The 14317-nt window shown below is 36.5% G+C and overlaps 1 protein-coding gene across 1 annotated transcript; it reads left to right on the top strand.

Annotated features, from left to right (window-relative positions):
• The first annotated feature begins 452 nt into the window (after window positions 1-452).
• LOC137401015 (mitochondrial basic amino acids transporter-like) lies at window positions 453-14139 on the top strand. Its single transcript, XM_068087357.1, has 5 exons — window positions 453-542; window positions 3010-3153; window positions 4053-4096; window positions 6313-6538; window positions 12824-14139. Exons 2-5 carry the CDS (start codon window positions 3114-3116, stop codon window positions 13441-13443), a joined length of 930 nt encoding a protein of 309 aa, XP_067943458.1. The 5' UTR covers window positions 453-542; window positions 3010-3113; the 3' UTR covers window positions 13444-14139.
• The last annotated feature ends 178 nt before the right edge of the window (window positions 14140-14317 follow it).

Below are 14317 nucleotides of genomic sequence, written 5' to 3'. Positions count from 1 at the left end.
TCACATAACCTAACAAAAACCAAATTGATGTATTCGTGTCATCGTGATAAAATACTATTTCGAGTATTCTTCAAAATATGAATAAATTTTATGCAAGTGGATGTTTGCGTCAATAGCCTGAAGATGTGCAATTCTCGTTAATTGTCCACATTTCGACTAAAACAAATTGACTAATATAGCTTGTGCATAGTTTATTGTACTAGCTCTTCCTTATATTTGTAATTGGTAACAAGTAATGCCGCTTGGACGTGGAACAATGCAAAAATGTATACATAACAAGCAAACAAGCGAGGTTCGGCAAATATATAAAACAATTGTTATTGCGCTCGCTAGATCAAGTGCGCTAGTTTATTGTTTTACGGTGTCGCGGTCCGTCATCGGTGTTGCACAACGTTTGCGGTTAGTTGCTAGGGCTTAGAGATTCACAATTTTCACAAACACTATACAAAGACGGGAAGGAAACCAAGCCACATGTTCTGCAATAGCGCTGAGCGTTGAACGTTACAACGCGGACACTGTCATATTGGTTGGCGAAACTATTGGTAGGTCTACCATATAGTAAAACTAAATTTTTGCTGTTCATACTTGCTTTATTAATGTATCTCCAGTATGTATTTTGAAGATGGTTTTCATCGTTTGTATGTGCTCCCACTGGTATAACTTATGGAGTAATGGTCGCGGATACAAACGATGAAAGTCATATTCAACTTAATTACAGGTTTGATGATAGTTGTTGTTATAACTAGCAGGTATGGTATACCGTAGTATGTAAAGCAAAAACACTATGCAGAACATAATCTTAATAATCAACGAAATATTCTTATTTCTATGTCGAGCGAGGTATGTGATTGGAGCTTAGGTCTTTTTTACACGGTCAGTTTTAAATGCTCTGTCTATGATGGTTTTTCTTGACATGATTACTTTTTTATTTAGCTTATCTTAGCATATACTTGATCAGCATAACCTCAAAGAGTGAAATTCAATCTTTGTTTAATTGACATTGTTTGACACCAGCAGGGCTGAACATTACTCTGTGATGTCTCAGATTGTGAAAGAGTTTGAAAGATGCTCTGTGATGTATCTTTCACTAAACTTTTGGACAGACTGTTGAAACATCTCGGATGGGCTATCACCTTTATAATATCTAATTTTCATAAAAATCCCTTCCTTAAATCACCGGATCAAAGACATAGGGAGATGTTTTGGAAGGTCTGCATGTGTATATATACCGGTATATATGTTCAGGGCTGTATTGTTCATTTTTAGGGGCCTCTGCCAATATCTTGAGTAGCCCCTTAGGCGGTTTGTGAGGGCTGTAGGCCCGAGCGGCTGGCGGGGTGGGTTCGAGAGGTGTGCAACGCCCTCCCGAATATCGAATAAAATTTACAGAACACACACAAGAAACCCTATTTGAGAGCAGTTTTAATTGTATTATTGCAACTTATACAAGCAAGCATAATACTAAAAAGATTTCTCAAAGATCATGAAGATTGCTGTGTATCGCCTTCCATACGAATTATTAAATACATGGCATGTGGGATGTAAACTTGTGCCAGGGGTAAAAAAGAAAAATATTATGACTATTGATTAAGATTTGATAATAAACTCTAAACAGCAAATCTATAAATAAAAGACTAAAGATTATTTAAAATTGAATATTAGAAGGTTTGTGATTCTGCTGAGAAGAAATAATGGTAGAACAATGAAACTAACTTAAGCTATCTAGATCTATAATAAGAGCACCAGTCACTGAGTGACTCAAAGTTCAATGTGATATCAGAGTTCTTTCCTAAAGATTATTTAAATTTGAAGATGGTGGACTTAGAATTTAACAAAGTTGGAGATTCTTCTCACGCCTTGGGTGATCAGGTTTGGTGCTGATGGTACTACCCTAACCCATGGATAAACAGGTTCAACGAGTGAGCGTAAAATAAAAACTATGCAATAAATATTTCCATGCAAATATAGATAATAACATAGCTCACTAAACAAACAAATTATAGACATATAATATGTGACTAGAGCTTGTCAAGCACATATTAAAAAAGACACAAAATTACGAAAAGTTTAAATTAGCTGTTACGTGTATGCAGCCTCAGAAAATCCTGAATTTATTTTTTTGCAATGAAGTAGATGTTTTCATGTAAAAAATAGTGTGAAAAAGATTAGCAAGCATACTCGATATATGAACAATAGGAAGAAAGCTCGCGGCAAAATCATTTTTTTCTTGAAAGTTTCAAGATAGTTCTAAACACGTCTGCTTCGCACAGCGTCGATATAACATTAATAATAAAGAAAACATTTTAAATATCATTTGCTAATTTTAATCAGCCCAGTGACTATCCACTATCGTCAGAATATTTCGTAAAACTGCAATAAGGCTAGTAAAGCCAACAATGAATTACTCTACAGGATCCCGCAAGTAATTGGTTTCCCATAACTATCAAAATATTCATCTTAAGTGGAAGTAGATGTTTTGAAGACCAGAATTTATGGTAGTCGTCAAAATCAAAACTCTTCTTCAGTTCAACAGCGTCTAGCACATTTAAACCTAATCGTTATTATTAAATATGTGAATCCAGAACAGACAAAACCGAAACGTCTGTTTTCCGTTCCCTTCGCAGCAGTAAAAAAATGGTGTCAAAACGGATTCGCTGGATTTGCAACCACTAGTAATATCCTGAAAACGGGCTCTGCACGCTATGTTCGCACCTTTCGTCCGAACATTGTCTACACTAAACAACAAGAAAATACCGTTTGGTCGTTCTGGGTGCTGAAATTTTGCCTCTGCACAGCAGAGGCTGCCTCATAGAACAATACGGCCCTGTATATACTTTCTATATGCTTTCACCCCTGCTACAGGTTTCATTTTACTCTTTTCTAAAGCTTGTGTTCTTAGCTAATCCAATTACATTGTTGCATAACTGCAAGCTGTTATAGTAGCTATCCAAGCCTAACTCCTATAGTTCAATAGGTGATATTAGGTCATACAATGAATGCCTTCTGCAGGTAAAGGTTCAACACAGGTCACAGGTTGCACCGATAAGAAGAAAAGCCCAATTGTGAGTGATTTGCTATTTAAATAGCATGCAGTGTTGAGTAAACTACAGTGAATGGACCACTCCGCTGATTTCGTAGCAGGCTGTTTAGCAGGTAGGCTTTCAATCATCTAATAAGTAATGGCAATTACCTGCGCAATTGCTGTGAACAGCACTTATAAATGGTTGGTCAAGTGAGAACATATTAATATTGATAATATGACAAGCATAAGTCTATTATAGTCCAGATTTATGTTCTCAAACTCAAATATTGTCTTACGTAACATATCCTGTTCATGACCTCCAGCTTTTTCGGTATGCAGCGACTTATGTTTATCAAATGCTTAGATGGAATGCTGCTATGCAAGGAGATGGCCAGCAGCATATAGGTAGGCTTATGTAGAGGATGAAAAACTGTTCAAGACATACACTGCCAATCTGTTAATTTTTTTCCTAGTGTAATTATAAAATGGTGAATTGCTTAGAGAATTGCATAGAAAAATTAGATGATTTCCAAAATTACTTGTGATTTCTATGCGGAAATCTTTGCGCCTAGCTGAGGAGGATGGTTTACAAGTATTTTATGACTAAGCATATGTACCATAGTTCAATTCTTATCACATCCATTCATCAGCTGTTTTTGGCGCAATATGTTGACCTAAATATGTGAAATAATTGAATAGTTTTTGTTTTGTGAAGAATATGTGCCAAGTTTATGTCCTACGCTTCTCTTTTCCATACAAGGTTTCAAGCTACGGCCCCCCCATATGTTTATTGGAACTCTGCCAATCTCAGTGCTTTGGTACTATTGTCCCAAGACAGCATATATTCGGTCATTGTACTTAAGTACGGGGTATTAATTGTGTTGGTACAATTTCCTCTTCACCATAGGTGTTAAGATTCCTCAGTAGTGTGAAACTCAGTGTATCATAATCGTCAGTGTGAACCAGTCTTTAGGCGAGTAACCGGTCGAGTTACAGTCCTGTCTAGTAAATGCTGATATCTATATTTTAGGGGTTGCTGGAGTTTTCGTAGGCCATCCTTTTGACACGGTCAAGGTGAGTACTTTACTCTACACTCCAGTTTATCACATGAGATATTATTGGAATGAGAGATAACAGCTATGTAGAGCGGTCCTATCAGTGGCCACTCTGGGCTGTGTTGCATCACACTTTTTGTTTACTACTCCAGTAGATTACTAGATGATGAAAGAGCATTTCACTCATGTGAGAAGAATTGGGCCACATTGTGGTAAACATTTCATTATGTCATAACTTTGTAAGTTGGGGTTGTTATCATAGCATTCAAGTTAGTGCAACTGTCCTCCTTTTGACTCTATGATCATCAGATAATGGTTTCGGATATCCGCATTCATGCATGGCAGTTTCATTGGTTAGTTTCTCAATTCGCTGAAGGATTGGCACTCGCCATTCGGTCATGTGCTATTTTCAGTTTCATGTTTTAACTGGTGCATATGGGTTCATTGGTTCGTCAAGGCCATTGGAAACCATAGTTTGTTTGAAACAAGATCAGCTGCGTTATCTCCCGTCTTTGCGGAGTTCACAAAATACATTCCCAGTTAAAGTCGGACAGAAGTCTTGGAAACTATTATGCTAATGTTGCATGGCTCTAGCTACACTGGTGCGCAATGTAAGAAGTTGTTCTAGAACATTCATGAAGCAACCCACCATTCTACTTGCCGCCAAACAAGTACGCGATTAGTGAGCTATGAAGTGTGAAATATGAAAGTACAGTGAAACTCGGATAACTCAAACTTCAAGGGACCGAGCAAAAGTGTTCGAATTATCAGAGTGTTCAAGTTATCAGAGCACTGTCACAAGTCCATGTATTTACTTATTTATTAGTAGATACATGAACATATACAAACTATAATATAAATCAAAAGCACAAATGGCTTGTTTCAAATTAAATGCTTTAATGTAAAGTTTAAAACGTTTTTTATCAAAAAGTATAGAGATTTTTCTATCACTTGAGATTGGTTTGTTGTTTGAGGTGATGTTATTGCCAGGACGTTTTTTAGATTGACATTGGCAAAACTTGATCGTTGCTGAAATGCTCAAAAGAAAAGACATCTTTTTCTTTTGAGCGTTTTACCCACGATCAATTTTGCCGATTTTTCTTGAAGTTTATCCAAAGATTACTTTACTTTACCTGGGATTCGTTAAGAGCAACACTCCGAGGCAGTTCAATTAAAAGTTTTACGAGGTTTAACGGTACATTGTATATCACTAACGCTTTTTGAATGGATACTTATTGAATGTACACACGTATTCTGTGTTTAGGTCAAACGATGAATAGTTTTTTTTAGCTAAGACGGCGTATACGTTTAATTACAATTTTTAAGACGTTTTAAACATTCAACATTCCGACGTTGATTCAACTCGGAATCCACGTCGGAAAACTATTCGTCACGGGCTAGCCGGGTCACGCACTCAAGGATTTTCGCCACGCAAATACAAAACAAAAACAACATGCTGTTTTTGTTTTGTATGTGCGTGGCGAAAATACTTGCGCCTGTGACCCGGCTAGCCCGTGCTATTCATCGTATAGTAGTACGTATAAATCAAATTTCACCAAACCTTTAGAACAGTCGTTGACAAAAATATTTTGCCGATGGAGGTAGTAACGACGCTTATGAATTACGAAAAGTTCAGGTTTACCTCTATGGCTCGAAATAAAGTGATTTTCTAAAGCGATAGCAACCGTTTTGGTAGCCGTTGGGCAAAAAACAGTTCGAATTAACAGTGTTGAGTTCGAGTTATATAGAGCCATTTATCATTGCGTGGGAACGGACCAAGCAAATCCAGTCGAGTTAACCATGTGTTCGCTATATCCGAGGGCGAGTTATCCATGTTTCACTGTATTTTTCTAGCAGCTCTTGCCATTTTCATTCGTATTCAAGCTCAAAAACACGATTTCTGGTTGCTGAGAAAAACAGTAAAAATTGTAACACTACAACTCTGTGAACGGAAACAGGCGGATCGGCTTGTGACATCTAATGCTTGTAATAGGAATAGTTTTATTTCGTTTTCATTGGCTCATTTAAAAGTAGCTCATGCCTTGTGAGTTTTTGTGGCACGCGCTGCTAGTTGACTCTCAAAGCAATCATATTAATCTGTTCTCAAATCATTGACTTCCTGAGGGAGCCTATTAGTTCAGTTGAACTAGTTACCGGGGTTAAATGTGTTGAGATCTATATAACCATGGAACTGCCATAAATTTATATCTATGAAATAGCCTGAGTTTTTTTTAGGTTCGGCTGCAGGGGCAGAGTAGTAAGAACCCACTCTACCGCAATGCCCTTGACTGCTTCCGGACGACCATCCGTAAAGAAGGCCCCAAGGGGCTATACAAAGGAGTAAGCAGCCCCCTCTACTCTCTGACTCTCATAAATGCGGTTGTGTTTGGAGTACAGGGTAACATTCTCCGGAGAATGGATGACTCGCTGACCTCCCATTTTCTGGCGGGAACCGCAGCCGGTAAGAAACTTGTGAGCTTCAATGTTTAGTGTACATATTGGCAGCATGGCCTTTGATTGAAGGGGTGACACGGAGGATAGGGAAGTTCATGCTTACATTTGACGCTGCTGCGAGAAGCATCATTTACATTTTCATGTTATTTACGCTTGAGTAATGGCAACTACATATACAGGTACGTGTCTGCGTTCAGTTGGAGTACTGTCATAATGCTTATCTCTCATTAGCTAAGGCAATTAGAGCCAAGTATAATGTTTACACTTTTAGTTTCTTGAACTACCTCAAGGAATAAAAATTATTTATCAAAAAATTGTTTTTATCGGAAATTATTGCAAATGAACTATAAAAAAAACATTACATGATGGGAAAATGATAGGACATTTTGTGATGTCCCATCATTTACGCATGTTGCACCTCATAGCTCCGGAACCAATATTTTGAAGGCAGTAAATTTTATATTATCTGAAAGCCAAGAAAGTACTGCATCGATTAATTCAAAAAATTTTATAATGGGAGCAAATGTGCATGCTTAGTGGCTTCAAATACTGTAACTCTAAATGTCAAATTATTATTTATGGACATGTCCATATTAAACTTGGTATCGGGAGTATCCTGTTTGTCAATGAACTTGGCTATTTGTCAGTTTATATTGCCACACATGCTATTTCTGCGCAATGCGTTTTTAGTTTAATTTGTGAGTAAAGGGCGGATCTTTATAGAAATACTAAATTACACTGACCAGTCATGGAATTATTCCAAAAAAGCCCTACAATTATGTATTTGCCTTTTCTATAGATTCAGTGGAAACTAGTTGTTAATAAAGTCTGAGTCATGCTATATCATAAACATTCATAGTGTGCGTGTGTGTGTGCGTGTGTGTATTATATTGTTGGACATGTAGATTTCTGCTATTAAAGATGAACATTCACAAAATTTTAGTAAATTTTATCAGAAAGTATCAGTATTTTTCTATCATTTTGATGTTTGAAGTGGTCTGATTGTCAGGATGCTTCAAGATTTCAAGGCCTCTTGGTTGCGGTTAAAATGCTCAGATCAAGCGAAAGTACGATTATTATGTGTATAGTTGCCAAGAGACCGACAGAATAGAGACTCGTAACATTGCGGTTTCAATGCAATAGCCGATATCAACTATTATAACAATAACAACTCAGTGACATCATTTCACACATCTTTTCTTTTTCTTAATTGCGATGAGGTTTTGCGAGAATCTTAATCTTGAAACATCCTGGTCAGATCACCTCAAACATAAAAAACAATCTCAAGTACTAGAACAAATAGGATACTTTCTGATACAATCTACTACATGTTTGTAAGCTCATCATTAAACCTTGTATCACATGTTTATTTTGGTAACGGTAATGAGCGGCTATGTCTGTGCATAATCTCATCTCCCTCAAGGCTATTTTAAGCTAGCGGTAATTTAATGATGTTTACATACTTGAATCATTACAAGAACCGCACGCTTTGCTGTATGGAAAATACCCAGTCTTTCTACTAAATATACGGGTCAATACGCAGTCTTGTAAAGCGCACTTCCTCTTGTTTCAGAGCTTACTAATATACATTTACACGCCGCGTGTTGTTGTGTGTAGTATGACATACATTTAATGTTTGTTCATTATCAGCCTACACACGCACTATTGCATCACAACTGAGCGTGAATCAATTTCTATTGACTTACTTCATTGTGAATCATTGAGCAATGCACTCTGTTATATAAGATATTCATTAGACCAGCGCGGTTCACCGCCTCAGTTGTAGCATCATTGATGAATGCATAAATACTAGAGGGTATTCATCGTAGTGTTCCCATATGGCTGTACGAGTTCGCTGTCAATAAATAGACCACACAAAAAATAACTGTTGCTGCCATTTTACAGGGCCACTTTGCAGCAGGTTTTGCTGTCAATACTTGACATGTGCAGAAAATATGTACATGTAGCTTTTTATTGGCACTGGTAGCCATCAACGAAATAATGTTTTTTGCTACATGCAAAAAGACAGAAATCATGAATTATTGAGTGAGTTGAACGGATGTGTTTTAAAAGTTGGCAATCTAATAGTATTGAGGAGTTGGGATAGTGAATTGAAGGTTGTAGTAACAGAACGTTTATAAACAGAAACATACAATAATGGATGTAGTACGTTGGTGTCACGGAATAAAAATGATGTTTGTCAATGTTTGAGCAATTCATGCTCAATATTATAAAATATTGATAAATAAAGTAAAAATTGATTTTATCGTTTGTGTGGACTTGAAAAGTTTTTAAATGCATTGCAATAATTTCTTCATATTTGTACGCAAAACCAATTATATATATTATTTAATATGATGTACAGCCATAATTACTGTTATAATCTTATTTGGAAAAGCATCACCAAAGTCTAATATTTGGACCAGCGGATATACAATAACATTTTAACAGATTTATATTTTGTATGGTGGTTGTTTTATTTAACGCAGTAACTGCACAACGTCGACCTAATGAAAAACACAAAGACAATGGTGCATTTTCCCGTTCACTACCAAATAACGGGTCTAGTAAAACTCGTGATGCGTGAAAAATTGTGTGACACTGGGTGAAGGCTAAAAGTGTTTTTTAAGCATGTGTGAATATTACTCCTGACAATTTCTAATAGATTTTAAAGTATTTTCTAGTTTTTTGAGATTTTCCTCAAACTAGAAAAATGTGAGAGTCCAAATTGGTTCAAAATGTATTAAAACTAGCTAAAAACACTTTAAAATCTATTAGAAATTTTCAGGAGTCATATTTACACATGCTTGAAAATCATTTCGACCTGTATTAGCTTGAAAATAATTTAAACTTTGAAAGAAAATTACTGGTTTGTTGAGATATTATTTAAAATGCATATGGTAAGCCATTGGGAGCAATTTTATGGCGATCTAGCATGATTTTAGCCTTCACGCAGCGTCACGCAATTCATCATGCATCTCGCGTTTCACTAAACCCGATGTGTGTAAGAATAAATACAAATATTATAGACATAGTTTACGCAAGATTTTGACACCTGTAACACAAGTATCACTGGGTTTTTATACTTAAAGGTTGGTGGGTTGCTTTCATAGAATCCATTCCCTCATGAAGCTACCCGAAATATGAAGATGGATCGAATCATTGTCATGTGTTTTTATAGTCGAGTCTTGTGGAGGATTATTCGATGCATAGATTTGGTAATTTTGAAACCAAACATTGTTGGTGACCTGGCGGAAAGCACGAAGCATACGCGTGAAAGTTTGGATAAAATTGGGCATAAAATGTGTAAACACATAGCGCAGACTAACAGACAGACAATGACAAACTGGGATTCATTAATATATAGACACAAACATTTAGTCACGGCTAAACAACTTCCTTGGAAGTAAGATGTGATGGTTGAATTGAATGTATTTTTTCATCAAGTTAGACAATTGCTAAAAAATTGTCTTGATAAAAAAAACAATTCAATTGTCTCATCTTACTTCTAGGGAAGTTGTTTAGCCGTGACTAAATGTTTGTGTACCTGTATTAATAAATACTACTTTGTCATTGTGTGTCTGTTTGTCTGTGTAAACACTATGCATTTCCACAATGAGAGAAGCTTCTGGAGCATGATGCAAGTGTAGGCCACAAACATTAGCCACATTCATATCTCTGCTATTCCTGCCTTTCATATAAGGACCATTATGATCCCTAGAGACCTTGCCTGTATAGACTTAAGGGGGGGGTCACACGAGCGCCGAACCGAATTAAATGACGCAAAACGACGTCGCTCTCAGCTGTAAAAAGTTCAGCCGAAGACATTTCTGGCCGAAACGAACCATTTCGGTCCTGCTCGAAATTTCGTGGCTGAACCCTTGCTCTTATTGGCTGGTTAAAATTCTAGAATTCTAGCGAGCACGCGTCACATTTCTCCTTACGTGCGTGTGAGTAGAAATGGGACGATACTTTTATTTTGTTAAATAAACAACATGAAGCAATTTACAACAAGGTTCACCCGGGCTTGCGATTGTGTTGCATAAATGTAAGATGTTGCACTTAAGTTTTGCATAAATGTAAGAGAATGGTTGTGATTTTCTTTCGTATAGAATATAAATAATGTGTCATATTCATCCTGATGAAGTATTGTTGACTGATTTATTTATGTGAAACCACAGTACTATGATAAAGACTGTTTTTGTTTGTTATGTACTCAGCATAAAAAAACATTCATATGTTAATAAAAAAATATAATTATGTTGATAGAAAGGGTTGGCAAAATCTCTGTATCGAGTGATTTATTTTGAGCAGCTGAACAGTCTTCTGATAAATCTGCTGTGTAATTATAATATATAATTGTTCCTCAAAGTTTTTTGTTTACAATAGAAATATTCAACTCAAATACATAAAAACTACTAATGAATCAGTGTCCTGTCTCTATACGTATGGTATCTAGGAAGCGAAGTGACTTCGGATGCCGTGTGACATGTCACGAACCGAAGCAGCCTCCGAACCAATCCTACGTCGGTTCGGTGCTCGTGTGACCACGCCTTAAGTCATGGCCCGATATCTTACTAACAGGGAGATGGAGCAGAATCGGCCCTTCATTAGTAATAAAGTTTAATGGCTAGCATTTTTCAGCTTCTCTCATTCACTTTGAGTACAATCAACAAGACCTGGTACACCTCGCTTATCTCATGCTGAAGATTCAAAACAGTGGTTAGATCACAGTCTAAGTTGAACTTGTTTGGAAAATCTGTCGGAATCAGTGATTAAAAATGCTGGCGAAATGAGTGAGAAAGCCAATTTGTTTAAAAGATGTCTACTAGTGCTGTATGTAATGGGTTCTGCTGCATATATATATATATATATATATATATATATATATATATATATATATATATATACTTGGCAGCTTATATATATATATATATATATATATATAAGCTGCCAACTGAACTGAGTGTTTGCATTAGGAGTTGTCTTCTGATATCTAGTTTGATGAATTTATTTGCGGGTGTGTTGTATCTAAGATTAGAGGCGGAATGAGACAGGTTTTTAAGTTCGAGACGAGACTCGAGACACTGTCTTGTAAAAATTCGAGACACGAGACAGTAAAATAATGAGCATTTGGTGATGATTTCACTACGCAAGGACTAGCGCGCTTGGTATATGGAATTGATAAACCTCTTTTTAAATTGAATTTTCACCTGGTGTAAACGATTTAAATACAACATTTTCAGAGCGATATGCATGTATTTTTTGTAAACAAAAGTGACACAAACTGCTCTAGAATAGCGAAGTTATATATTTCTAAGAATTTTAATCTTGATTGATAATAATTATTATAAACATATTGCTTTGTACATGTATATTTTTACCATCTATCAAATAGGTCTTACTTTATTTCCGGCAACTTTTTTTTTCTTCTGCAGCCATGTTTTAACAGTCGTTCGCAGGCTCTTTAGTTCTATTTCCTGTCTCGAGTTTGGCAATAGTTAGGTCGGGACGAGATCGATCCGGGATGAGACAGGTTCATACTCGATATGTCTCGTGTCTCGTTCCACTTTTATCTAAGATTGGTAGCAGAGCTCAAACTGGCACGTACAGGAATTTTGATGTCGTACAGCAGACGCCACTACAACAGATATAATCGGTTTTGAGAACGTTTATGTTGCAGGCCTAGAATGTTATGTTATACGAAGCGTAAAATACATGTTAATAACTTAATCTGTTTGAAGATCTTTCCAAACTCATCTCTTCGGTCTTTCCAAATTAGAAAAAAATGATCGTAACTTTTAAATTTGATGATTATGCAGTAACATCGATATTATTGATCTGTATTAATAACTTTTTCTTTTATCCGTATCACTTATAATTGGTTTAGGGTTTGCGAATATGGTAATTTTACATCGCTTTGTTTTCCAAGTGGAGCAATGCAGAAAATGATACTTTTTTCAGGCTAGCTATGGCACTCTCGTTATTAAAATCGAATTTGAGAACTTGTACCAACTTGACACTTTACGTTATATGAATTTCTTACGTACATATAGTATGAAGCAAAGTAATTACACAAATTCTTTATGTTCAATAGAATTTAGGTCAAAGGTTTACTTTATTGGGGTGTCTACTTTATCTATTGTCTGTATTGTCTTGCCAACCATCTTCAACTAAAATAGAAATTGTCTACACATTGCACGAACATTTCAAGCCAATTAGCATCTAGCATTGAGTATGAACTAGAGTCAGCTGAGAGACAATTGATGAACATAATGGATTTGTACTGCAGGTCTCTCTCAGTGCTGGATAACCAGTCCCATGGAGTTGGTAAAGATACGTATGCAGTCACAGGGTGAAGGTGAAAGGCACATTAACAAAAAGGTATATACTTCTGCTCTCGACTGCGGAAGAAAGATTTACCAAGCTGAAGGCATTCGAGGCATATACAGAGGGCTTACCGCCACGACTCTACGGGAGCTGCCAGCGTTTGGTGTCTATTTCGCTACTTACGAGTATCTTTGTCGTTTGTTCAGTCCAAACGGCTCTAAAGATAGCCCAACATACGTGCTGCTTATGGCGGGAGGCGTGGCCGGTTGCTCTTCTTGGTTTTCCAATTATCCAATTGATGTGCTCAAAACGAGAATACAAAAAGATGGCCTTTACGTCGATGGAAAATTTCACTACAAATACTCTGGGTATATAGATTGCATCAGACACTCAGTAGCTCAAGATGGTTACTCGGTGTTCTTTCGAGGGCTGAGCCCTACTTTGACGAGAGCCTTTGTAACGAATGCTGCCACATTCCCAGTCTACACGTTGTGTATCCGGTATATGAGACCAAACGATGGTGAGGCGGAGCACAGAGAAGGCCTCGAGCGATGTACGATGATTGCTCAGCATCAATCCTAAGGCCTTATAGCCTTGGTGACAGGAATATAATGTATGTCATCATCTTCTGGCTGGTAGATCATTTTAAAAAGTGGTGAACATGATTTTACATTTAGTCATTCGCAAGAATCTCACTCTAACATGTCATTATGCTGTGAAGGTCAAAGGCATTGGTGAGTGTAGACAACTCCAATTTTATTTTTTTATTTAGCATTTCTGTGTGACTGTTGGTTCAACCTGTTTACTCTACTCCATAATTTTTAGTCAGTTTTATCAAAAGCCTTAAATTTGGAGTTGTCTACTCTATCACTGTATATTGCTTGGTTGGGTTCTCTATCAAAAATGTGCTCAAATGAATAGTTTTGTCTTAGCCATAAAGGAGTGGCTTTGAATTTACTTTAGGATTTGCCAAAATTATATATTGTAACGTTTTATTATTTTTGGTGCGAAGCAATCTCTACTTTAGGAAATGATACTTATGCTGGTTTAGAATAGTTGTGGTATTTACAATTTTGTCGTTGGGAACTTTTGTATTTTCATTAATCACAATCAGCTACTATCATCCAGGATGCTCGGTCATTTCTGCCTGTTATTCATTTTAATCTATTTATGCTTCAATCACAATAATTTTAAAAAAGATTGTAATTTACTTTAAATTTTACCAAGATTTTAATCAGCATGATAAAGAAGAGAATATATTTTTGATATTGTTTACTATCTGCTATTGACTTTGTTTGGTGTCGTCTACTCCTTCACTTGTACGGCTTTACAAACTCTTTAGGGTTGTCTGTGACATGCACAAACTACATGTTGTGAAAAGGATGAGGTTCCTTTGTCAGGTCAGAGCTAAGTTCAGGTATTTAAAACTTTTCTACAGAAAACAGAGAATGCGTGT

This window comes from Watersipora subatra, chromosome 7 (genome assembly GCF_963576615.1).
Source record: "Watersipora subatra chromosome 7, tzWatSuba1.1, whole genome shotgun sequence".
Classification (NCBI taxonomy): domain Eukaryota; kingdom Metazoa; phylum Bryozoa; class Gymnolaemata; order Cheilostomatida; family Watersiporidae; genus Watersipora; species Watersipora subatra.
This window is presented reverse-complemented; position numbering and strand designations above follow the sequence as displayed.